Source organism: Ostrinia furnacalis, unplaced genomic scaffold (genome assembly GCF_004193835.3).
Source record: "Ostrinia furnacalis isolate ACB-3 unplaced genomic scaffold, ASM419383v2 OfSCF1233, whole genome shotgun sequence".
Classification (NCBI taxonomy): Eukaryota; Metazoa; Arthropoda; class Insecta; order Lepidoptera; family Crambidae; genus Ostrinia; species Ostrinia furnacalis.
Genome location: NW_021131472.1, coordinates 1 through 24,125, shown reverse-complemented (window position 1 = coordinate 24,125; position 24,125 = coordinate 1). Strand labels below are relative to the sequence as shown.

General features: G+C 38.7%; 2 protein-coding genes across 5 annotated transcripts; one reads left to right on the top strand and one right to left on the bottom strand.

The window, feature by feature from the left end:
- On the top strand, positions 1 to 13,859 carry Bdp1 (transcription factor TFIIIB component B'' homolog Bdp1). Of its 4 annotated transcripts, XM_028303352.1 has the most exons (11): positions 1 to 445; positions 3,530 to 3,940; positions 4,282 to 4,520; positions 5,088 to 5,221; positions 6,340 to 6,438; positions 7,370 to 7,492; positions 8,094 to 8,214; positions 8,371 to 8,418; positions 10,075 to 10,293; positions 10,688 to 10,898; positions 11,320 to 13,859. In XM_028303352.1, exons 1-11 carry the CDS (start codon positions 283 to 285, stop codon positions 11,991 to 11,993), a joined length of 2,442 nt encoding a protein of 813 aa, XP_028159153.1. In that variant the 5' UTR covers positions 1 to 282; the 3' UTR covers positions 11,994 to 13,859. The 4 variants fall into 4 exon arrangements, with proteins under 4 accessions (XP_028159153.1, XP_028159152.1, XP_028159154.1 ...); XM_028303351.1 differs by lacking the exon at positions 8,371 to 8,418 and having other exon boundaries at positions 8,094 to 8,262; XM_028303353.1 differs by lacking the exons at positions 3,530 to 3,940; positions 8,371 to 8,418 and having other exon boundaries at positions 1 to 856; positions 8,094 to 8,262.
- Positions 13,860 to 13,995: 136 nt separating this feature from the next.
- Secp43 (tRNA Selenocysteine associated protein) lies at positions 13,996 to 16,848 on the bottom strand (the record flags this gene model as incomplete). Its single annotated transcript, XM_028303378.1, has 4 exons — positions 13,996 to 14,230; positions 15,208 to 15,370; positions 16,057 to 16,271; positions 16,542 to 16,848. Coding segments are annotated over 4 exons (807 nt in total), but the record flags the coding sequence as incomplete, so codon positions are not given.
- Between the last annotated feature and the right edge of the window lie 7,277 nt (positions 16,849 to 24,125).

Genomic DNA, 24,125 nt, shown 5'->3' with positions numbered 1-24,125 from the left:
GTGTCAACAAAATTGTCAATGCGTTGGGGTGTCTTCGTATTTTTTAGTTCGTGTTATTATTTTAAACTCTTTCCTCGTTCCTCAGGGTTTGGCAATATTGCTGAATTTAATCGTATTTGTATAAGATTCCTTAGTATTTTTTAAAACTCCTAAACTTAAAGTTAATTTCGTTTTGTAGGTATATTAATTTTATGTTAAAAATAACTAGTAATCAGTGTACAAAAATGTGTGATAAGTAGGTCTTAAGTATTTTATAAGTAACACGTTTATATATTTACAAAAATGTCTACAAGAAGGGCTCGTATAAAAGCTGTTACGTCGTTGCCGCCGAGACGCAAGAACAATGCTGACAATGCTGCCAAAACCAAACCTGCACAGTTGATAGATGATACTCAGAAAGCAGTGAAGAGTCCTAGGACGCCTAGGTCGTTGGCTGCTAAAGAGGGTGGCGAAAAGGTTTTAAGACCCACTCCACCTCTCTTGCCACTGCACAGTACCCCTATCTTGCAAAGTAAAGTATCGTCGCCCGCAAAACCGAATTCGGAGACGCCTAAAGTTATTACAAGAACTCCAAAAACAGCTGAGAAGGTGTCAGTTATAACAGCTGCTCCATCCAGCATCCACAGATCAATATTTGCCTCGCCCCCTCCAAGGACAGACAGCCCGATCAGAACAGCCTCTCCAATAGCCGCGCTTCTCAGATCAACGATAAGAACACCTAAGCCCAAGACACCGCAAGTTGAGAAGCCCAATCTAGAAGTAACAGTCAAAGTTTGTGAGGTAAATGAGAATGAAGCTAGAATTCTGCATGAGAAAGATGCTGCTGAAGCTGGTAATAAAAGTGATGTTCCAGATGGTAAGTAATTTTATACTTTTGGTAAAATAACTTCTATGCTGAATTAATACTGATATTATTTAAATATATCTGCAACATAGCCGTATTTGATATAGCAATCTGTATTGAAGAACTAACAAACCTATTCCCATATCCTCTAAACACAAAAAATGGTGATCACAAGCTACTTCTTCCTCCAGGCCTACTTCCTGATTTACTAAAGTGTGGATATGGATTTAATTCTCTCTTTTCTCTGTACTCTGTGATTGTTTCATGTTATTAATAGTGGCTATTTTAACAGTGAAATAAATATGTAAAGGTGTTCAACTGAATCTTTTGCTCTTTAATTACAGATTACAGTGTGCCAAGTGTGCCTGAAAGTATTACAGAAGAGGCTGTTATGGATGGCATTATTCCACTACAACCAGCACGCAGTGTGCCCAAACCTATTGATTTATTGAAGAATGAAATTATATCGGAAAACGCAGAAGTGCTGTTTGACCCTATTGTCCCTCTGCCATCGCCCAGCAAAGTGAGACCGAAGTTACGTCCTGTGCCAAGACTTGCACCTCTCAGAAGAAATAGTATACAGGTATTCTACAACTTATCAAATGTATTTGTAACTATACATCCATCATAAAGCAATATGAAAAATTTGATTTAGGAACATGACATAACATGTTGAGGGTTATAACATATTGCATGTGAATTGTCACTAGCTCTTCTTCTATCTTATTTTATAAACACCTAGTGCATACACAGCTTTATAAAGATGTACAATGGGTAAAATGAAGTGAAGTCCCAAAAACAGACATAGAAATTATTTATTCATGCAGACATTATTTTCATAGCCTATTGCTAGTAGATCTTAAGCTCAATCCTCATAACTATTTGTACAGATGGCAAGGCTATGAGTTTGTACACTGAAGCTAAACTGATTAAACATTAACAAAGGAACCATTACAACACACCACATTCACTAATGTATAGAATGTTTGTCATATAAATAAAATACTATGACTATAGTTTGATTTTAGGGTTTAAAAATATTGTGATCAGTTGCAATTTATGATTCGTATTTTAAAACGCATTACATACAATACCTACTCATTCCGGTTTCAATATAGTTTATTCTTTATTTAAACCAGAAAATAGGTTAAACAGTATTTTTAACACATTCTTTTGTTTTGCCAGGGCAGTGCCAGCGAGTCTGAGGATGAGAGCCGGCGGGCGTTGCTGGGAGGAGCGACCACGCCAGCGCCGGGACGGCAAAGACATGACTCTCACACCTCACATAGTACACAAACCACAATGCCGACAGCAAACAGGTCTGTTTAACCTGTATTCGTTGCAGCCGAATGTCCTCCACTGCTGCACGAAGATCTCCTCCAAGGATTTCCACAACAATCAGTCGCTGCTTGCATCTAGGTACTTCCCGCGACCTACATCAGATCGTCGGTCCACCTTGTGGGAGACCCACATTACGTCTCATCACAATCTCATAGAGCTGATAGATTGGGGCAGAAAGTTCTCGAGTAATGAACACAAGCCGAGAGATGTAGTGTAAACCTTTGCCATTATCTTAATACGACATTAGGTTCATATTACACTCAAAGCTCTATTTAATCTCAGCTAAAGATTCTGTGCTCCTGTTATTAAAATTCAACTAATCAAAACTCGAATCTATTGTTGAAATTGATTTGAGTTTTGAGCTTTGTTTTGTATTATGAAACTGAGAGTAGATAGCTAGTTTGAATCGGCGTCATAGTTTACAGACAAAAATGTAATAAGCAGTCTAATGTGACTACACTAATTGAAAAAGCAATTACCTAATTTGCCTCGTAGTCATTCTAATCACTAACTAAATACTTTGAAATTCGTCTTTGTTATGGCGACAACGGCGTCTTTTATTATTTATTATAGCTTTATAAATCCACAGTTGTTACAGTTTTATTTAAAATTAATTATTAATTATCATTTTAACATTCTCGTTCGTTCGTCGTTTTCTTTTAAGAGTTATACTCTTTTATACGCAGTTTCAAATGTATCGTTCGTTTGTAACGTGTAACTTTGCGATAGAAAAGTCAGATTAATATTTCTATGAGCAAAAACGTAACTGTGCTAAGCTAAGCAACCGTATTTAGAGAATAGCTGCCTAAAAATTTATATTTTCATACAGCTATCCTATCAATAGGTTGATTGAAATCATCAAAATAACCTAATTAAACTCTTTAATTTTTAGAAAAGTTCCTACGAATCTGATCTTTTTCACCTTCGCGATAATATCCATTAGCTACGTGAGAATCTCTCCCGTTTAGTAACTTTGAAATCGTAATATTGTTTTCTCAGGGATGTGAACCGGATAAGGACCGACTCTATTTGCTCAAGTGCCAGCCAGTTAACACAGCCGGCGCTGACGGCTTCGCCCACGAAGGAGAAACACCACAAGTGAGTTATGTAAATTGATTTATAGTTTATGTATCGTGGAAACCTGTACCCTTATCATATAAATTATTTTTCATAATAGGCTAGTTTCCTAAAAAAATTTTTTTAGTCCGTCATGTTTAATATCAAAAAATATTGGACACATATATTTTTATTTGTCAATCTAACAAATATTTACATAGTTATGGTGCGTTGAAGTTCCGCACGACGTCACAACGTGCGGCACTTTTATGNTGGCTGCTAAAGAGGGTGGCGAAAAGGTTTTAAGACCCACTCCACCTCTCTTGCCACTGCACAGTACCCCTATCTTGCAAAGTAAAGTATCGTCGCCCGCAAAACCGAATTCGGAGACGCCTAAAGTTATTACAAGAACTCCAAAAACAGCTGAGAAGGTGTCAGTTATAACAGCTGCTCCATCCAGCATCCACAGATCAATATTTGCCTCGCCCCCTCCAAGGACAGACAGCCCAATCAGAACAGCCTCTCCAATAGCCGCACTTCTCAGATCAACAATAAGGACACCTAGGCCCAAGACACCGCAAGTTGAGAAGCCCAATCTAGAAGTAACAGTCAAAGTTTGTGAGGTAAATGAGAATGAAGCTAGAATTCTGCATGAGAAAGATGCTGCTGAAGCTGGTAATAAAAGTGATGTTCCGGATGGTAAGTAATTTTATACTTTTGGTACAATTACTTCTATGCTGATTTAATACTGATATTATTTAAATATTCTGCAACATAGCTGTCTTCTATTCTAGTCTTTGACATAGCAATCTGTATTGAAGGACTAACAAACCTATTCCCATATCCTCTAGATACAAAAAATGGTGATCACAAGCAACTCCTTCCTCCAGGCCAACTTCCTGATTTACTAAAGTCTGGATATGAATTTAATTCTCTCTTTTCTCTGTACATCACATACCCATTGATTATTTTATGTTATTGTGGATATTTTAACAGTGAAATAAAGGTGTTCAACTTAATCTCTTGCTCTTTAATTGCAGATTACAGTGTACCAAGTGTGCCTGAAAGTATTACAGAGGAGGCAGTTATGGATGGCATTGTTCCACTGCAGCCAGCCCGCAGTGTGCCCAAACCTATTGATTTATTGAAGAATGAAATTATATCGGAAAACGCAGAAGTGCTGTTTGACCCTATTGTCCCTCTGCCATCGCCCAGCAAAGTGAGACCGAAATTACGTCCTGTGCCAAGACTTGCACCTCTCAGAAGAAATAGTATACAGGTATTAAAACTAATATAATAATATCAATGTATTTGGATTGTTGATGAGCATGTAGAGAGTCATGACATATTGCATGTGAATCTAATAAATCTTCTTCTATCTATCTTCTTACTTTATAGTTACTACCTAGTATGAACTAGGCACACAACTTTATAAAATTGTACAGCTTGTGAAATCAAGTCCCAAAACTTTAAATTTTAAATTCGAGCTAGTAACTACTATTGTAATGTTAGTTAAAAGCCTCATCTATTTGTACAGATGGCAAGGCTGTGTACAAAATTAAACTGATTAAACATTAACAAAAGAACCCATTACAACATCCCAACCGCATTCACTAAAAATTATAAATATTTGTTATTTAAATAAAAATCCTATTGTTTGATTTTAGTGTTCAAAAATAATGCAATTAGTTGCATTAGGTATAGATGTTATTTTAAAACACTACCAGAATTTGCAGTACTCCTTCTGTGTGAATTTAGTATATCCTGTATTTAAACCAGAAAATAGTTAATAATAGTAAAGATTATGCAGAACCCTGTTAAGTAAGATATTCTTTTGTTTTGCCAGGGCAGTGCCAGCGAGTCTGAGGATGAGAGCCGGCGGGCGTTGCTGGGAGGAGCGACCACGCCAGCGCCGGGACGGCAAAGACACGACTCTCACACCTCACATAGTACACAAACCACAATGCCGACAGCAAACAGGTCTGTTTAACCTTTATTCGTTGCAGCCGAATGTCCTCCACTGCTGCACGAAGATCTCCTCCAAGGATTTCCACAACAATCAGTCGCTGCTTGCATCTAGGTACTTCCCGCGATCTTCATCAGATCGTCGGTCCACCTTGTGGGAGACCCACATTACGTCTCATCACAATCCAATAGAGCTGATAGATTGGGGCAGAAAGTTCTCGAGTAATGAACACAAGCCGAGAGATGTAGTGTAGACCTTTGCCCTTATCTTAATACAACATTAGGTTCATATTACACTCAATGCTCTATTTAATCTCGGCTAAAGATTCTGTGCTCCTGTTATTAAAATTCAACTAATCAAAACTTGAATCTATTGTTGAAATTGATTTGAGTTTTGAGCTTTGTTTTGTATTATGAAACTAAGAAAGATAGCTAGTTTGAATCGGCGTCATAGTTACAGACAAAAATGTAATAATCAGTCTAATGTGACTACACTAATTGAAAAAGTAATTACCTAATTTGCCTCGTAATCATTCTAATCACTAACTAAATACTTTGAAATTCGTCTTTGTTATGGCGACAACGGCGTCTTAAACCGTTTAAACATTTTAAACTATTTTAGAAATTGACAATACAACAATACTCAATCATTTATTGCATTGCAACAAAATGCTTCTTGAACTAATATTGATGAGACAGCTAGACTTAATCTATGTAAGGAGGTTATTGGGTTATTTATGATTTGATATAATGAAAAACACTGATCTCATCATTTTAACATTCTCGTTCGTTCGTCGTTTTCTTTTAAGAGTTATACTCTTTTATACGCAGTTTCAAATGTATCGTTCGTTTGTAACGTGTAACTTTGCGATAGAAAAGTCAGATTAATATTTCTATGAGCAAAAACGTAACTGTGCTAAGCTAAGCAACCGTATTTAGAGAATAGCTGCCTAAAAATTTTTATTTTCATACAGCTATCCTATCAATAGGTTGATTGAAATCATCAAAATAACCTAATTAAACTATTTAATTTTCAGAAAAGTTCCTACGAATCTGATCTTTTTCTTTCTTTCGATTAAGTACGTGAGAATCACTCCCGTTTAGTATTTTAAAATCGTGATATTGTTTCTCAGGGAGGTGAACCGGATAAGGACCGACTCTATTTGCTCAAGTGCCAGCCAGTTAACACAGCCGGCGCTGACGGCTTCGCCCACGAAGGAGAAACACCACAAGTGAGTTATGTAACTTATGCACCACTGCAGCAAACATAAATTATGGTGGAAGGTCATTTATAAAAGTTATAGGAATAAGAATAAATTTATTAAATAAAACTAAGCCTAGTTACATTTGAATATTGAATCTGAATACATAGTTATATGAAACTTGTTTGAACCAAAAAGATGTCCACTGCTGGACAACAAAGGCCACCCCCGTATTTGAGAGATTTTATTTACTTGTTTTAAAAGCATATGTAAATTGATTTATAGTTTATGTATCATGGAAACCTGTACCCTTATCATATAAATTATCTTTCACAATTAAAACCAACACTTATCTGAAATCTCAGCCATAACGGCGTTGAAAAAGTTTACCGTTACTTATGAAATTCAGAGCAAAGTCTTCGAGCGTGATGGCTCACAGTTTTTATTTACAAAGTCAAAGCCCTCTTTACTGTTTTAATTTAATTAGACTTATCATAAACAAAAAACGATATAATAAAGAAGAAAAAGAATCTTCTGATAATTAATCTGACGAATTAGCGTCTAAACTCAATGATAATGTTACTAATAATAATAATTATGCTATAGATATACTGTTACTGTGTATTTTCTACTAGCTGTGCCCGCGACTTCGTACGCGTGAAAACCCGTTTTCGCAACATTTTTCATTATTGCTCTGCTCCTATTGATCGTAGTGTGATGTTGTGTAGCCTATAGCCTTCCTCGATAAATGGGCTATCTAACACTGAAAGAATTTTTCAAATCGGACCAGTAGTTCGGAGATTAGCGCGTTCAAGTAAACAAACAAACAAACAAACTCTTCAGCTTTATAATATTAGTATAGATTATTTGCAAAACTAACTCAGTAATTCACAATATAACATACGTTTTTATACCGTTTCTCTAAATATCACATGTATTTTATCTACTTAATAATTTGTAGAACTCGTCGCCAAGAAATGAGTCGACGGATGGCGGCGATGCGTCGGCGCAGAGAGACGATCCAGCGGGACACGCTCACTATGTACGATCTCATCTTCTACAATCCCACCAGTAACCCTATCGTGTAAGTACTCATTTTACGTATCTTATAAATTAATGTAGATCTAAAGCCTGGTCTGCAAGCACGTAGAATTTTGTCCAATGACCTCAAGCTACCCATCCTTATCGCTCGCGCGTAATTATATTGATGTCGCGACTGTGCGACGGCAGTGAGTGTGCGAGCTATTAGATATAAATTATGATAAAGTATGTAGTTCTTTAGAACAAAAAAATAAAACAATGTAAACAAAAAGTAACCAAGTGTATCCTTCGTAACTATGCACTTACTGGACTTTATCCATCTCTCGTTCTCACTGCTGCAATTCCTGTGTAGCCAGCTTGACCGTCAATAATGATCAATGAAGTCCAAGTTGGTTCCGCAAGAAAGTTAAACTGTCATTGGACCCACAACGAAATTGATAGGAGTACGAGTTTAAGCACCTATTCACCATTTAGCTTTAAAAATCATCATCTTAATATTGAAATTAGCTGCTATTTAATATTTATGTTTATGATGGTTTCTACCGTAACATATACCCTGTTGATTAGTTTTAGTTATGTTGTAAGGATGTGCTTGCACCAAAAATTTTTATTTTATTTCTTTCTTAACACAAACCGTTTCACAGCCCAGACCAAGACGAGATCAAAGCGAAAGAGGCTAACAAGAAAGACGAAGCGGAGCGCGCGGCGGCCGAAGCGGACGACGACCCCGACGACCCCGCGCCCGACGCCGCGCCCGTGCCGCAGATCAAGCTCGGCCCTAACGGAGAGATCGTGCTTGACGAGAAGAGCTTGGTGAGTGGAAACGAATTCATACAGGGTATCAAAATATCGAGCTCGAAGCTAGACGAAGCGGAGCGCGCGGCGGCCGAAGCAGACGACGACCCCGCGCCCGTGCCGCAGATCAAGCTCGGCCCTAACGGAGAGATCGTGCTTGACGAGAAGAGCTTGGTGAGTGGAAACGAATTCATACAGGGTATCAAAATATCGAGCTCGAAGCTAGACGAAGCGGAGCGCGCGGCGGCCGAAGCAGACGACGACCCCGCGCCCGTGCCGCAGATCAAGCTGGGCCCTAACGGAGAGATCGTGCTTGACGAGAAGAGCTTGGTGAGTAGAAACTATTTACAGATGGTATTAAAATGTGATAGAAGCGAAGAGGCTAACAAGAAGGACGAAGCGGACGACGACCCCGCATCCGACGCCGCGCCCGTGCCGCAGATCAAGCTCGGCCCTAACGGAGAGATCGTGCTTGACGAGAAGAGCTTGGTGAGTAGAAAGTAGAAACTAATGTACAGAAGGTATTAAAATGTCGAGACAAAAGCGAAATGGCTAAAAAGGACGAAGCGGGGCGCGCGGCGACCGAAGCGGACGACGACGCCGCGCCCGTGCCGCAGATCAAGCTGGGCCCTAATGGAGAGATCGTGCTTGACGAGAAGAGCTTGGTGAGTAGAAACTAATGTACAGAGGGTATTAAAATGTCGAGATCAAAGCGAGAGGCTAACAAGAAGGACGAAGCGGACGACGACGCCGCGCCCGTGCCGCAGATCAAGCTGGGCCCTAATGGAGAGATCGTGCTTGACGAGAAGAGCTTGGTGAGTGGAAACGAATTCATAAAGGGTATCAAAATATCGAGATTGAAGCGAAAGAGGCTAATTAATAAGAAGGACGAAGCGGACGACGACCCCGCCACCGACGCCAGATCAAGCTGGGCCCTAACGGAGAGATCGTGCTTGACGAGAAGAGCTTGGTGAGTGGAAACGAATTCATACAGAGTATCAAAATATCGAGATTGAAGCGAAAGAGGCTAATTAATAAGAAGGACGAAGCGGACGACGACCCCGCCACCGACGCCAGATCAAGCTGGACCCTAACGGAGAGATCGTGCTTGACGAGAAGAGCTTGGTGAGTGGAAACGAATTCATACAGGGTATCAAAATGTCGAGATCGAAGCGGACGACGACCCCGCCACCGACGCCAGATCAATCGGGGCCTTACCTAACGGAGAGATCGTGCTTGACGAAAAGAGCTTGCTGAGTGGAAACTTATGTACAGAGGGTATTAAAATGAAATGAATGGCTAACAAGAAGGACGAAGCGGAGCGCGCGGCGGCCGAAGCGGTGAGCTTGGTGAGTGGAAAGTACAGATGTCAGCACAAGAGCTACTTTGGTAAATAATACAGTTGTAATAACTAAGTGCTATTTTCAAAGTGAAATATATCTTTTTGGCAAAATTTTTAGTGACTTTCAAATGCAAATGGAATGAAATTTGATTTTAAGTGTATTGTGTATACCTAGTAAGTTTTTGCGTGTATCCTTTCCACTTAGCTTTAGCCGTATCAGGCAAAGGATGACAATAATAGTCATTGACATTTACAATTTTACTCTCACTCTCCCACTATTTTGATACACAGGCCTCTTTTACTCCCCGTGTAGGTGTTATAAATATTCTTACACGCGGCGACCCACAGCGGTGGGCTAATCTGGCATGGACGAGCGAGCGAGCACTATAGAATTTGTTACACAATTTTCATTTTTATTTTCATTGTATATCTCCTTGATCGATATGCTATAACAATTATACTTACCTATAGCACAACTTTTATTCCAGGTGATAAAACCGACAGACAGCAAGCGCAAAGTGTCCTCCGTGGTCCGAGAAGGGGCTTGGGCCAGTGGCGGCGGAAAATACAATCGCACCGCTCGCACCGCGGAATGGAGCGCGGCCGAGACGGTGCGGTTCTACCGGGCTCTAGCGGCCATTGGGACCGACTTCTCACTTATGGCGCCGCTGTTCCCTGGACGGAATAGGAGGGACCTCAAGATAAAGGTAAGCTTGTTCGAAAGAGACAGACTGTAAACACAAAATATCCTCGTTGATACGAGGGCACCTTCATAGTTACTCTGAAACGCTGTTAACGTAGTTTCGGGTCTATCTGTCATTGTCGCTCACGCTGGCATCTCGCTTTGCGTGAGAGGGATGGTAACATTAGAAGCATCGGATAAAGTTTTTCGGAGTAACTCCGTTGGGCCAGCGGTGCCGACAAGTAGGACTCTTCAAGGCGAGAGTGAATAGGCATTTGTAACGCAGTCGGGTAAAAATAATATTGGGCAGGTGTGTACCGCCGTAAACTACATCTTACTAAGCATCATGTGCGACTGCTTTCAAATTCCTACTTTCTTCTGCAAAAAAAATATTTAACTCGAAATTAAACTCATTTCAGTTCAAAAAAGAAGAAAAGGTGAACGGCGCGCAACTAGACAAAGCTCTCCGTTCGGGCACCACGTGGGACCCGTCGCGGTTACAGGACGAATTCGCGGCCGAACGTGCCGAGGCCGCCGCGAGCGCCGAGCGCGAACGTGAACATATCGCTCGCCAGAGGAAGGCCGAGCGTGAGCGCACCGCTCTCGCCAAGGAGGTCAACTTGCGGCAGAGTAAGTCACTGTAGTTTACAATCTACTTCAAATACCGGCTAAAGATGGAATATCACGACGCAAACTAACTTAACTTAAGTTTAGCCGGCTAATCTTAAGTTTATGTTCACAACTATCTTTAGCCGTAACACATACACTTGAGACTTGCATAAAAAGTACGCATCTCTACGTCTGCATGACGTCATTACACCCAAGAACAGTGTGAGAGAGAGAACATAATGTCCGCTGTCTCATTACTCTTATTTGGAATTTTTGTTGCACCGTCTTCTGCGAATATGTGTTGAATAGTACAGTTGGCGCGAACGCGCCGTCAATTAAGAAAAACTGAAGACTGAAATGATTAATTTTAGTGATGACGATTAGTCTAAGAATTTAATCCTCTATTCATATTTTTATTAATCCACACTTTTATGTATTACAGGTAGAGGAGTGAAAGCTTTGGAGAACTCTTGCCGGCCTTCCATGTTACTGAGAAAACGAAACAGCGAGGCGCTCACCGCTGATGACATCATCGAGCGAGCGAAAGTGGCGAGGGAAGAGAAGAAGAAACAGAAAAAGTTGGCCGCCGCGGCCAAGTTGCAGGCCAAGCGGGGCAGCACTAGCAAACAACAAACCCCAAAGACGCCGTTCGCAACTATCACGTTATTAAACTCGAACGAAACCCCGGAACCACCTGCGGAGCCTGCCGTAGACATGGCGACCATCTCTCGAGTGGTCCCAAACTCCTCAAAAACGCCGTCGCCCGGCCCCGTCTTATTGAACTCCACTGCCGTGCCTTCCAACATCGAGTCCGGATCTCTAGTCGTACTCACGGTTAATGACCCCAAATCGCCTTCCAAGAAAATGTTGCAGACGTACATAGCTCACGGGGAAGGGAAGTTAACTCCGATCGCGCTTCCTCCCACATTCCTCAACTCCGTCGTGGGGTACATGAAGAAAGGGACGCCCAAAGGCCCACCCGGGTCTCCTTTGACGTCGCCCGTCACGGTAATCAACCCTGACGACAAAACCGCCACGACCTCTAGTGTCATACAGTTGAACCCCAGCCCGGTGAAAAGGCAAAGGCATAGTTCTTACACGATCACGCAGCTTTAACGTTTTCTTATTATTGATTTTTGTCACGTGATAAACTTTACTATATTTCGTATAGGATTAAGGCTAGAGGCAGTTATAGCTACTTTTTACTAGTAGTAGTTAGTGAATACTATAAAATCTATATTTTTACTCACAAGTACATAGTAAAGCAATATTGCCAAAATGCGCAGAAAATATACCTTGTTAATCGAAAGCAATAATATAGGGTTATTTCTATTGGAAGCATTATACACATCTATACAATGTGTTTAGTCACATAAGGGACAAGAGTACTTACTAGGCTGAAATATGACGGAAAAAATCCTCATATTTCTTACAAATTGAACTAAAACGATTCAAATTCAGGCCTTGATAAACTGTGTTTGGTTGAAATTCAATATTTATACAAACGGCAAGTTTGATTTGGAATGTATTTGTGGGTGTAATATTCATAATTTATAAAGGTGCCTTAGAAATCTTCAAATATGTAATTTATGTACACTTGATGTTATTAAAAATAATTAAACGACTGCCATTCTGGTAGGTATACATTATGAATGACACTCATATAGTTGGTTGTTACTGTTCTTGGTCCAGATATTAAAATTCAACCTAGCACGAACTTGAAAATAATCGAAATATAAACCGGATCTTGAGGTCTATTCCACTTTGATCACCTGGATTTGATCACACAGGTGATGAAAGTGGACTCCCAGCGACACTTTAGTGTCCTTTGATCACCCATGGATAAGTCCATTTTAATCACCTGGGTGATCAAATCTAGGTGGTCCAGGTGAAATAGACGATTTTGAGCATCAATGCCTCAATCTTTGAGTTGTGCTTCGAGTCTAAATTCCATCTTGATTGTCTCATGTGAGACTGAACACATTTTATTACCTTACCGCGTGCCTAAAGTGAGATATTTATGAGCAATTACGATAGTGTTGTAGTTATAGATTTAAAGTTAAGTTTGTTTATAAAGAGAACCGACCTCATATATTTGTATCTCCGTAAAATGTACAGTAGGGATGTAACAATTAGGTATTTTAATTCGGGAATATTCGCTCGCACATTGGAATTTATATTCGCAAAGAACGATGCAAATTTTTAACGAATGTATTTGACATTTTGTAAAACACCAGAAACCTCGCAGAGCTTCATAACTTCATAAGCAATAATGTAATAAATGTTAGTGCTTATGATGTTAGCTTCCTGATAAGTTACTGGTGTTTTACAAATAGTCAAATAACCCTGTATATTATTCGTTCGTAATCCGTTTGTTACATCCCTATTGTATAGTAAATGATGCCTTGATAAAACTTCCATAAATAGAAACGAAATCGAAATACGTACTAATATTAATAGCTTATCGTAAATAATGTTGGCGTGCCAATTTTAAGCTGCAGCAGGCTGAATTTTCATATCTATAGACATCGCTAGTTGACGTTATGTTTTGTGCTAGATTTAAATGTTGTAAATATTTGTTTTGTAGTGTAAAATGTAATTAAATTTAATTATGTTACGCTCAAATAACGTAAACGTTTATTGTGATAAAAAACAGCTCACAACGCGTTGTGGTCATTGTATTGTAAAACGTCCACATCGCGTACGTTCGTGTTCTAGCCGCTTTGAAAACGGCCACATAATTTTAATCATCAAAAGCTACAACACTAATTTCGCAATGTAGTTTTACAGTATTACGTACACGTAGGCACGTAAGCGTTGTAAGCAGTTTTTTTTCCATCAAAGAGCGTTTTCGGTCTGAGCGTAAAATCTACAATATTTTAAGCATGAACATTGGATCTGCATTTCATCACAGGAACCGAGTTGAATCAGTTTCCTTATTTTTACATAATGTATTGTTTGTTATATAAAGATTATCTTGAATATTATTGTTTTTTTATTTCAATTATGTAAAAAATAATGTCTTCTTTACCTCGCGGAAACACGAGTTCCTTTTGTCACAATAAGAATGAGCAAAATAGTATAATAAAAGTGTAGGATCTCAAATCAAACACAGTAATTCATGTATTTATTCTATATTATAAAGATTAAAATTAACTTATCATTACATCACTACGGTCCTGGCATAATATCACATCACTCATCCAGCACCTCGTATTGGTCTTCTTCTTGTCAGTGAACTTCGACAACCTCGTGGGGTAGCCACTGGGAGGACTCCAGACTGTCCCACAAAGACAGTTCGGGGTTTAGGAACTCGCAATTCATAGCGTCCACGTCTATGGTCCTCTTGTGCTCTGAAAGTACAAAGACAATTTCTAAGAATAGTTGGGTACACAGATATTTAAAGAGGCGCTTACACAAGCTGCTCAATTCGGGACTTAAACCATAATTTATTTCCAAACAATTTCTAAAGCCTGGTCCGTGAGCACGTAGAATCCCGTCCAATGACTCCAAGCTGCCCATCCATGTCGCTCGCACGTAATTATGCGATATATTATTGCGCGACAGCAACACTGTCGCGCTCGCACACTCACTGCGGGCGCGCATCGCACAGTCGCGACAGCAATATAATTACGCGCGAGCGATAAGGATGGGTAGCTTGGGGTCATTGGACGGGATTCTACGTCCTCACGGACCAGGCTTTAGAAGCGCAACATTCGCACGTCTTGTCACGGTAGTGGCGTTGCAACTACGCTTCTAGAAATTGTATGAAATGAAAACTTTAGTGGCGCCACTGCGCCCACTGCAGCGCTTCCTCACGCCTCTTATTTGAAAGCGGTCCGCATCGCTGTTACCGTCTATTAGACGGAATATCACAAGAAGAGAAACGGTATTCTTTTTTAACTGGGCGCAGGAGAGCTGCTGCAGGTTGCTGCAGAAAACCAAATAATTAATAAATTAGGAGTCCAAATACATGGAGATCTAAAAGTATCTTAAAACATTGAAGAATATACATCAGTTTTATTTATCTACCTCAGAACCTTCAAATTAAGAGAGGGAAATTAACTAACGTGGATGTCTTTGTGCAGTAAAGGGTTATACATGTAAAATTCCATGTTAACACAAATTAATCTGAGGAAAAAGTAACATAAAGTTAAGACTGCAAGGAAAACACCACCTACCATATACCTCCACCTACATAATATTAGCTTATGGATTGCTGGTGATTGAAGATCAAGTTAGCCACATAGGTACTTCGATGGGAAATAGTGTATACCTGCGTGATTGTGTATAAACCTTGGTGCCACCTGTGCTGTGTATAATCACTTACCAACGAGAGCCAGTTCGTCATTTTGCGCCTTGACGGCGGCGGCCTGGGCGGCGTCGGCCACCGGCGCCTGCGCCACCGCCGCTTGGTCGCCCTGCCCATAGTAGCCAGACCACGCTGAGTAATTTTGCCAATAGGCAGACGGATCATAATATTGGTTGTACTCCTATAATCATAACTGTTCGTCAGTACTCAGCATATTTAATTGGCGACACGCCATACAGCTGAGGCAATGGTTCTAAGCTCTATTTATACGAACCAGTTATGCTCTAACAATCTCACTCGGTAGCAAAGCACACGTTGCAAATACACTGATACTCGGTATTCTATTCAGAAGCATTTTCATTCAAACTTTACATTTTATGAGCTGAGGAAGCAGTTTCATGAGTATTTTGTGTGCGTGTAGCTCAAATCAATATTCATTTTAATATCTCTCAGGCATTCATGACAAATCAACGTGCTGTTATCGGCGATCTAATGGCGTTTAAGCCAGCCACATATTACAATACTTGATGAAATTTTATGATCAGTGAATTGATGATGATGATATGAAGAAGTCATTTTAAAAATGATGAATGAATAATTTTTAAGACAGAAAGCCAATAAGCCCTATTGAAATTACTTATTTCATCTATTGCCAGTAAAATTACTAATGAAAATTAGTTCTAGTGATCATAAATTCTTTTGTTTTGTATAAATAATTATTTTAAATTGCAGAAATGTTTATCTTTAGCAAGGGTGAAAACTACAGATACGCTGTTTCTACAGTAACAGCTATCAAATACAATATCATTTATACATAGCTATTCATGTCACTCCCGCTTGGTGCAACTTGTAATTGAAAAAGCATACCGTCCCGCTGCTGTATGTTGCACTGGCAGTAGTGGGTGTGGCCGATGGCGTGGTCACAGCGCCTTTGGGCTTAGGCACTGCGGTACAGATCTTAAGGGGCTTACTGCCTAATCCAGTATATCCGTTCATGGCGTATAAAGCATTCCGCTGTTCATCTTCGTTGCCAAATCGGACGAAACCATAGCCCTTTGTGTATCCTGAGCTGTCCAGTATTACTGCAAAATAAAGAAGGACATAATTATTACAAAGGCATAATTAAATTACTAAAATACAAGTCAAATTAATACTAAATTGATACATGAGAATGTTAAGTTCAGTTTTTTGCTATCCCACTGTTTATTAATACTGTCTTTAGTTTCGCTGCCATCATTTATGAAAATAAAATACATTTAGCAACAGAGCTAGAACATCTCTAGACTAGTGACAAAGCCCCTATGAAGTTAAGTTTAAGTCTCAAAAGCTTGCTAGATAGAAATTTAAGTTACCTTTAGCCGTTTTAATGGAATTATACTTTGCTGCAAATACTCTGTACAAGGAATAATCGTCAACATCAGGGCTCAAGTCTCCAACCCACACGGAGAACTCTCGTTCCTGTTGCATGTTCGCACGAGCCTCCCTGGATGCTGTGTTCAACCTGAATCGGACTACAGGAAACGTGCCTGGGATCGGTTTGCCGTTCAATTTGTGCATCGCATCTATTGCTTCTTCATCAGTCTGTTGATGGTTAAGTTTGTATGTATTAATATCATGTAAATAAGTTCCACAGTTCTTTAACCTCGTAAGCCCGGATGTGCCTCAGAAGGAACTGAAACTTTGTAGTCAGTAACGCCGAGACATTTTCGGAGGTGATTTCGAAGTATCGCCGGATGTGCCTTCAGAGGAACTAAAACTTTCGCGATAAATTTAAGTTCAAAAATTCGCGCCTATCGAAAAAACAGAATGATAGTCTATGGCTTAAAGTATTCAAAATCAGGTATCCGAACTTATTAATATAAAAAAAACAAAATGTCAATGTCAAATCGTCATTTTTCTGTGACAAGGTGGTTCGTCCGAGAAGACGTGATGTGCGATTTTTTTTTTCTTCACGTAAACGTAGTTTAATTGCAAAACTGACCAGTATAATTTCAGTTAAAATACTGCTAAACAAGCAAAAAAATTATTTTTCCCAATTTGAAGTAGTTTTGTAAGATTTTCTTTCGTTTGAAAATAATAGTTCTTTGCAAGGAACATTCGGTCTTGATAGTGAAAGTTTTATTTTTGTATATTTTTTCTATTGACATGGGATTGAGTATTGGACTATTAACCCGGCGCCAATGACGTGAAAATAATTGCAAAGACGATGACCCCGGGTCATATTGACCCATACTTCATCGACATTTTTTTAGGAAATTGAACAAGTAATCTTAATTTTAATAACTGTCTATGTTTATAGGGTTCTTTACTGAGCTAAGAAAACAAAAATAAAACTAATACATAGTATAAATCATTTTATTATTAATTTTTAAACAAAACATGAAAAAATCATGTATAAAAACACAATGAGTCTATATTTTTTGTTTTTGGTAAAGATTTTTAGTATTTATAGGAATCAACAATGTTATATCGTGAAAAAGATAAAATCAACTTCTTATATGCAGATACCTGTACCCCCAGTGAAAACGGAGTTAAGTCGAAAATGGTGATTTTTGGGAAATCGCATTTGAAGTTAAAAAAAATCCTGCTTCGTCGCTATTAGAGATAACTTGGTGAAATATTTTTTAGGTGAAAGGTAATGTTAGATTATAATTAGGCANTCTGAACAGTTTTTGTTTCTATAAGGAACATACAGACAGACAGACTGACAGACAGACAGACAAAAATTTTACTGATTGCATTTTTGGCATCAGTATCGATCACTAATCACCCCCTAATAGTTATTTTGAAAATATATTTCATGTACAGAATTGACCTCTCTACAGATTTATTATAAGTATAGAAGATATAGATGAGTAGAAGAACGGAGCTACTTTATTTTTTCCTGTACTTGAGTTACCAAGTGCTTAGAAAAGAGATTGGACCCAATCCTTTTTCGAAGGATATCTAAGATATACGTCACAGTAAATGATCTGGGAACCTGAACAGACCTTTCGTTTGAGTATCAAAAATTTACTAAAGGGTCTTTAGGTTATTCTCATCTAGATACGACCCGCGGATTTGCCCACAAAAGCTTATTATTTTTTTCAACATTTCAATAATATGTTTTGTAATATTCCTTAAAGTTTTTTATATGAGTGAGTTTCTTCCGCCACTTCTTCTCAGCACCAGCCCATTATGTCGTCCCATAGCAATGTACGTTATCTTTGTTATACACTTGTTATCATGTATTTTATGTCAATAAAGAAATTTTAAAACTAATATGTTGTATGTGAAGTGGTGGTAGGGCAAGCTACTCGTATATTTGGGACGTGTACCCTACAAAGGGCCTATGTACTGAATAAATTATTTGAATTTGAATATATTGCGATGATGATTCATCAACATCTTCATCTTTTTCTCGCTGTCAGTTTATAGCAAAATGATTGCCTTTTTGCCAAGTCCAATCATTCCCTATGCCAAAATTGGTTCAGCCGTTTAGAAGTGAAGATATGACCAACAACAGATTTAAAATTAAGTGCCCCTCTCTCATGGTTTCTGCAGAATACCAGTGGCCGTAACGTGCTCCCGAGTACGTTATGGCCTCATACTGAGCAGAGACCAATTTGGTACAACAATTGTATTATTTTACTTTTTAATGTCAATGTGTATCATTTAGTACCAAATAAATATTTTTTCTTTCTTTCTTTCTTTCTTCTAAAATTATGCTCGTAGCTTTAGTTTACATGATAGAACAACCTGACAGTCAGTTCAGACAGAAGTAAATCTAAAACTGCAGGAAAACTGCGTTCATTTTATACAACCCAGCTCCATGTCAGAACGTTCTTGTGTATTCCCTGTTCTACTAAATCTTCATATCGCATAAAAATTCTACTCTGATACAAAATGCACGGCGAATTTCTACAGTTATTTTCCTTTCATACCAACGAAATTAAGTGCAATGGTCTGGCAAATAAATAGAGAGTGGTTATGTTTTTAAATTAATTTCGTGAGAAACTTTCATTTGGAGCTGGCGTCGGTTTTCAACGTATAATTGTGGTAACAAATTAGTTGGCTGCAACTTAAAATTAAAATTAACTTTATTCACAATTAGATAAGAGGTAATTTGTACTGTCACTGTTTAGTTAATGAGGTGCCCATTTTGTGATGAGGTTGGATGTAGGTATTAACATGATATTTCACATACATCTACCTATTCAAATAGTTTAATCCTAAAATTACGCTGTGTGTTTGTTCATTTGACACATTTTGTTTTAATTAACTAATTATCTGTCTACATACTTGTTAAGTTTTCGTGAAAATACCGCAGAACCTTTGATAAATTTTGGCTTATTTTCTGATTATAGTAAAATTAACTAATCATTTTGTGCCTAATTCTGTTATGTGTTGTTTCAGGTAAGACTGTATTTTAGCAAGTCATCAAGAACACAAGTTTCGACAGAATTGTAGAGAGTGAGGTAATTATTCTTATGAAGTAGAGTTAATTTTGCTAAATTACATACGTAACCTCTTTGCTATGACTTAACGCGTGTAGGCGCTGATAAAGGCTGATTTACATGTATTAAATAGTTAAGTAGGTAACTAAATTTTAGCTTAATTTTAAGTGATTAATTGCATGTAAAGTAATTAGTAGTGTGTGTGTTAACTTTTTAACATAAACATGTGTTTACATGCATCTTAATTGTGTCACTGCGTTGTCTGACATAGGATCTATGGCGGGCACACAAGCGATGCACCGCGCCGCGCCGCGCGAGACGGTGATATTTTTGCGATGCGGCACCGCAACGCATCATGTGCTTTGGCTCTAACAGTGGCTATGTGCGACTTCATCGAATCGCATTCTACACCGAATATATTTTCTACTATAATGCACTTGTCATTATTTGGAAATGGTCCAACAATCTCAAACTACATCTATCCTAACTGGACCCACAGCCACTGGATCTTCAGCATATTTGCATTGCAAACAGACTGATCTTGGTGTAATCATCGTCATAATAAATCAATTTGCCCCGGCTTAAAGGATAGAGCCGTCCGCAAGATGTTTGTTCGGGACGTATTCAATCATCACTCGCGAAGTTTGACCATTGGCATAGAATAGGTGTGTCCAGATATGTCACTTTGAATGTATTGTCCGACAAGATTCAAAGTGATCCGTCTGCTCGTTTGTCTCCTGTCACATAAAAAAAAGAACACTGTTATCACGAGATATCAGACAGTTTAAGGTGAAGTGTATTGTAGTTTATAGATTGTATGAATTCGAAAGGCATTGCTCTTTGGCGGTGATACACAGTGCTTAGTGTAAAGTGGTACAGTTTATAGAACTGTAAGTAATAATTGATAAAGTAGGTAAACCAACCGTACAATTAAAAGAGCCTAGGTCTGGATTGATAATATGACTATATTTGGTCATAAGCTAGCTCATCTGCATAGCACTTACAATACAAAACTATTTCAGTTAGTGTCTTATTTCCTTGCATTTTTTCAACATTGCCTAACTATTGACAGAAGCGACTGCATGTAACTGAGGTCCTCGCATATTTTACCTACATTGTGTGCCGTCTTTATCATCGAACAGCCATCGATAGCCCGGACCGCAGGGATGTTGACGGACGCAACTTACACAATACCCGAAGTCCGAACTGTCTGACGCTGAATAAACAAGATTGAGTAATATTCACAATTTCATTTCATGTACATCATCTGAGGAAAGTTACACTGGACCACGTACAAAGAAAAATCTTAAACAGATATTTGGGCAGCATTAACAAATGTGTAAAAGTTAATTACAATTTTAATGCCTATTACATAGTCACCAAATGTACGCCTTATACGGTAAAACGCTACTGCCAAAATGATACACTTTACAACCAACGTGATGGTAACAAAAGTTCAGTTTTAAAACTTTACATCTCATTATTCTCTTGAAGAAAACATAATATACCGCTGCAAATGTGAAGCTTATGACACATTTGCTAGAGCTCTTTGTCGTTTGCAAATAGAGGTCGTTATAATCGGTGCAAAGTTCAAGTTTCACTTTCATAGCCGACAGAGAGGACACGAGCTGAATAAACGACCGATTTATTCACGAGAACACTTTAGCAAGTAACTTGGACAATTTATCGGTGTACGTGAGCCGGCTCATGCGAGCAGGAAGTGTTTGACGGCGCAATTGTGTTTACAACTGCAGAATTGTGATTTAGGTAACAACGGTGATTAATGTGGCGATGCACGGTTGCGTGGTTGTTCTGTTATTTTGTTACTCTTTTTAGTGTCGATAAAATCGGAATCGGAGGATCCTCCATCGTCCTTAAAATTTGTTTTCCTACTTCCAAGAATAGAAACCAAGATATATCAGGATTGAGACTGTTCAATTCTCTTATCACTTTGCTACAACTAATTGAATATCATTGACATTCCTTAAAGGTTGAAGGTAAGTAGGTATTCGATGGTACGCTACCTTACGTTAGGTATTAGAACGACACAGCCACTTTTACTCACAGGGTTATAATACCAATATTATATAGACAAAATCCATAAATTATAATAAATTATCAATCAATTTTATCTGAAAAATAATGTAGTTTAGCTCAACCGTAAATATTTTCCTATGAAATTAGTTTCTACCCCTGAATAAATGCTAAACAAACTGACTATTAATTTTTTAGACAGCATCAACAACAATATTGTGAGGCTTGTCTTATCAGCTGGCCACAGAGCTGCTGTCAAAACAAACTTCAAGGCGTCAAACTTAGGAATAGACCCAGATTCAAGAGTATAAGTTTAGCACTTTTGGGTTTGTGTTACACTTTGAAACTGGTTTGGAATAGCATTTGAAGTTTGACACGTGTAAGGAGACACAAACATAGCTTAATGTTTGGGAAGTTATTTAAATTCAAATTAATAAGTCTATAAATAAATAAGTAAACGAACTAAAATCGCTGACATAACCCGACGGATTAGTAAGATGAAGTGGCAATAGGCAGGGCACATAGTACGCAGAACTGACGGCCGATGGGGCAGCAAGAAAAAAACACAGCGTGGGACGTCTACCTACAAGGAGGACCATCGAACAACGACCTCATAAAGGTAGCAGGAAGGCGCTGGACGCAGGCCGCTACCAACCGGGCGATGTGAGGCCTATGTTCAGCAGTGGACGTCCTGTGGCTGAAATGATGATGAATGACATTGATAAGTCGCGTGTACGGAGTTCGCTATATTTCATCATCATCATCATAATTTCAGCCATAGGACGTCCACTGCTGAAAATAGGCCTCCCTAAATGATTTCCACAATGGCCGGTTGGTGGCGGCCTGCATCCAGCTCCTTCCCGCTACCTTTATGAGGTCGTCGGTCCACCTTGTGGGTGGACGTCCTACGCTGCGCTTTCCGGTACGTGGCCTCCACTCCAGAACCTTGCTGCCCCATCGGCCGTCAGTACTATACTACTACTATATGCCCTGCCCATTGCCACTTCAGCTTGCTATATTTAGCACATGGTTAAGACGACAATAGCCTAGGTTTAGACATCAGAGAGGACAATGGTTGATCCCCGCCGACCTCTGGGCTATTGTCGTGAACTCACACCTAATAGGACTTGCCAAACAAGCCTGCTGAAGTTGTTGTGTGATGGATATTAAATCTATATAAATAAAAATGAATTGATGTTCGTTAGTCTGATTAAAACTCGAGAACGGCTGGGCCGATTGAGCTGATTTTGGTTTTAAAATGTTTGTCGTAGTCCAGGGTAGGTCTAAACGGTGAGCAAATACGCGCGCGATATTGTTTTGACAGACAAAATTCCATGCGGGCGAAGCCGCGGGCGGAAAGCTAGTAATAAATAGAAAAAGGTCATAAACTTGGACTTGGATTCATCACTGCGCCATCAGTCCTAAACTAAGCAACGCACTAGTACGTACCAGATGATCGTAATATGTACTTATTTTTTTATTTATACTGTCATAATAATAATTATTATGTACGTATTTGTTTAAATGAATACATAGGTAAATAACTTATGAAAACATCTATCAGATCAATACTTTTACAAATAGATACTTATGTAGGTAACATGCTCACAATTTTTTGTACTGTGCGAGAACGAAACCGAACTTTCGTTGAACGAACGAACGGCCGTCGTATTAATATGGGATAAAAAATATTGCAAAATAATTACGAATTAAAAAAATAATAATTTATTATTTACCTTCATTGTACAGTATTCTAATCGTCACTGACTAATCAGATCGCCACAACCCACTCATTATAATCATTCACATTCACTCATTCGAACTCACTCGCTCGTTCACCTTATGACAAATCAAGTACCCGGACAGTCAGTCTCTATCCAACCTCCGCCGCGAACAGTCGTCTTGAGACGATTTCAGTGAAGTGTTCGTTCCTGAAAAGGGTGAAATTATTTCACTGAAATACAGCACGAGGAAACAAAGGTCAGTGCTATTTTATTTTATTGTGATTAAGAAAAAAATAGTACCTATTAGGATTTTTACACTTAAAAGAGATGATGTTTTTTTTTTGTTGAAATAAATACAATTGCCACTAACTGCTGAGTTACGGAGTCGTGGTTTCAGTTCTCACTATCAGAACTTGTGTTTCTTTAATGAAAAGACCGATAGTTAGCGAGATAAGCATTTATTATTCGGGTTCTTACACAGACACATCTTGTTCGTACATAGCCGGAAGAGGGAAGAGCGTTCTACCGGAAACAGTTAACTTTTTAATATTTAATACACTTCCAAAGATAATATAATCCTAACACTCCCTCTCAATTACAAGTTAGGCTTTAACTTTTAATTACAAAACAAAATAATTTTTATCTACTAATAAAAACTTCTAATACAATATTCCACTTATGTTTTAGTATGGCAACATTAAAAAAGAATTTGACATTTCAGAAACTGAAATTAATGACAACT

What these genes read in the sequence shown, in the direction of transcription:
- Bdp1 (XM_028303352.1), top strand. Translation starts at nt 283, where the DNA reads ATGTCTACAAGAAGGGCTCGTATAAAAGCTGTTACGTCGTTGCCGCCG. An exon ending in ACAATGCCGACAGCAAACAG is followed by an intron (nt 5,222 to 6,339) that starts GTCTGTTTAACC and finishes ATTGTTTCTCAG; the next exon opens with GGAGGTGAACCGGATAAGGA. An exon ending in ACGCCGCGCCCGTGCCGCAG is followed by an intron (nt 8,215 to 8,370) that starts ATCAAGCTCGGC and finishes CCCGTGCCGCAG; the next exon opens with ATCAAGCTCGGCCCTAACGG.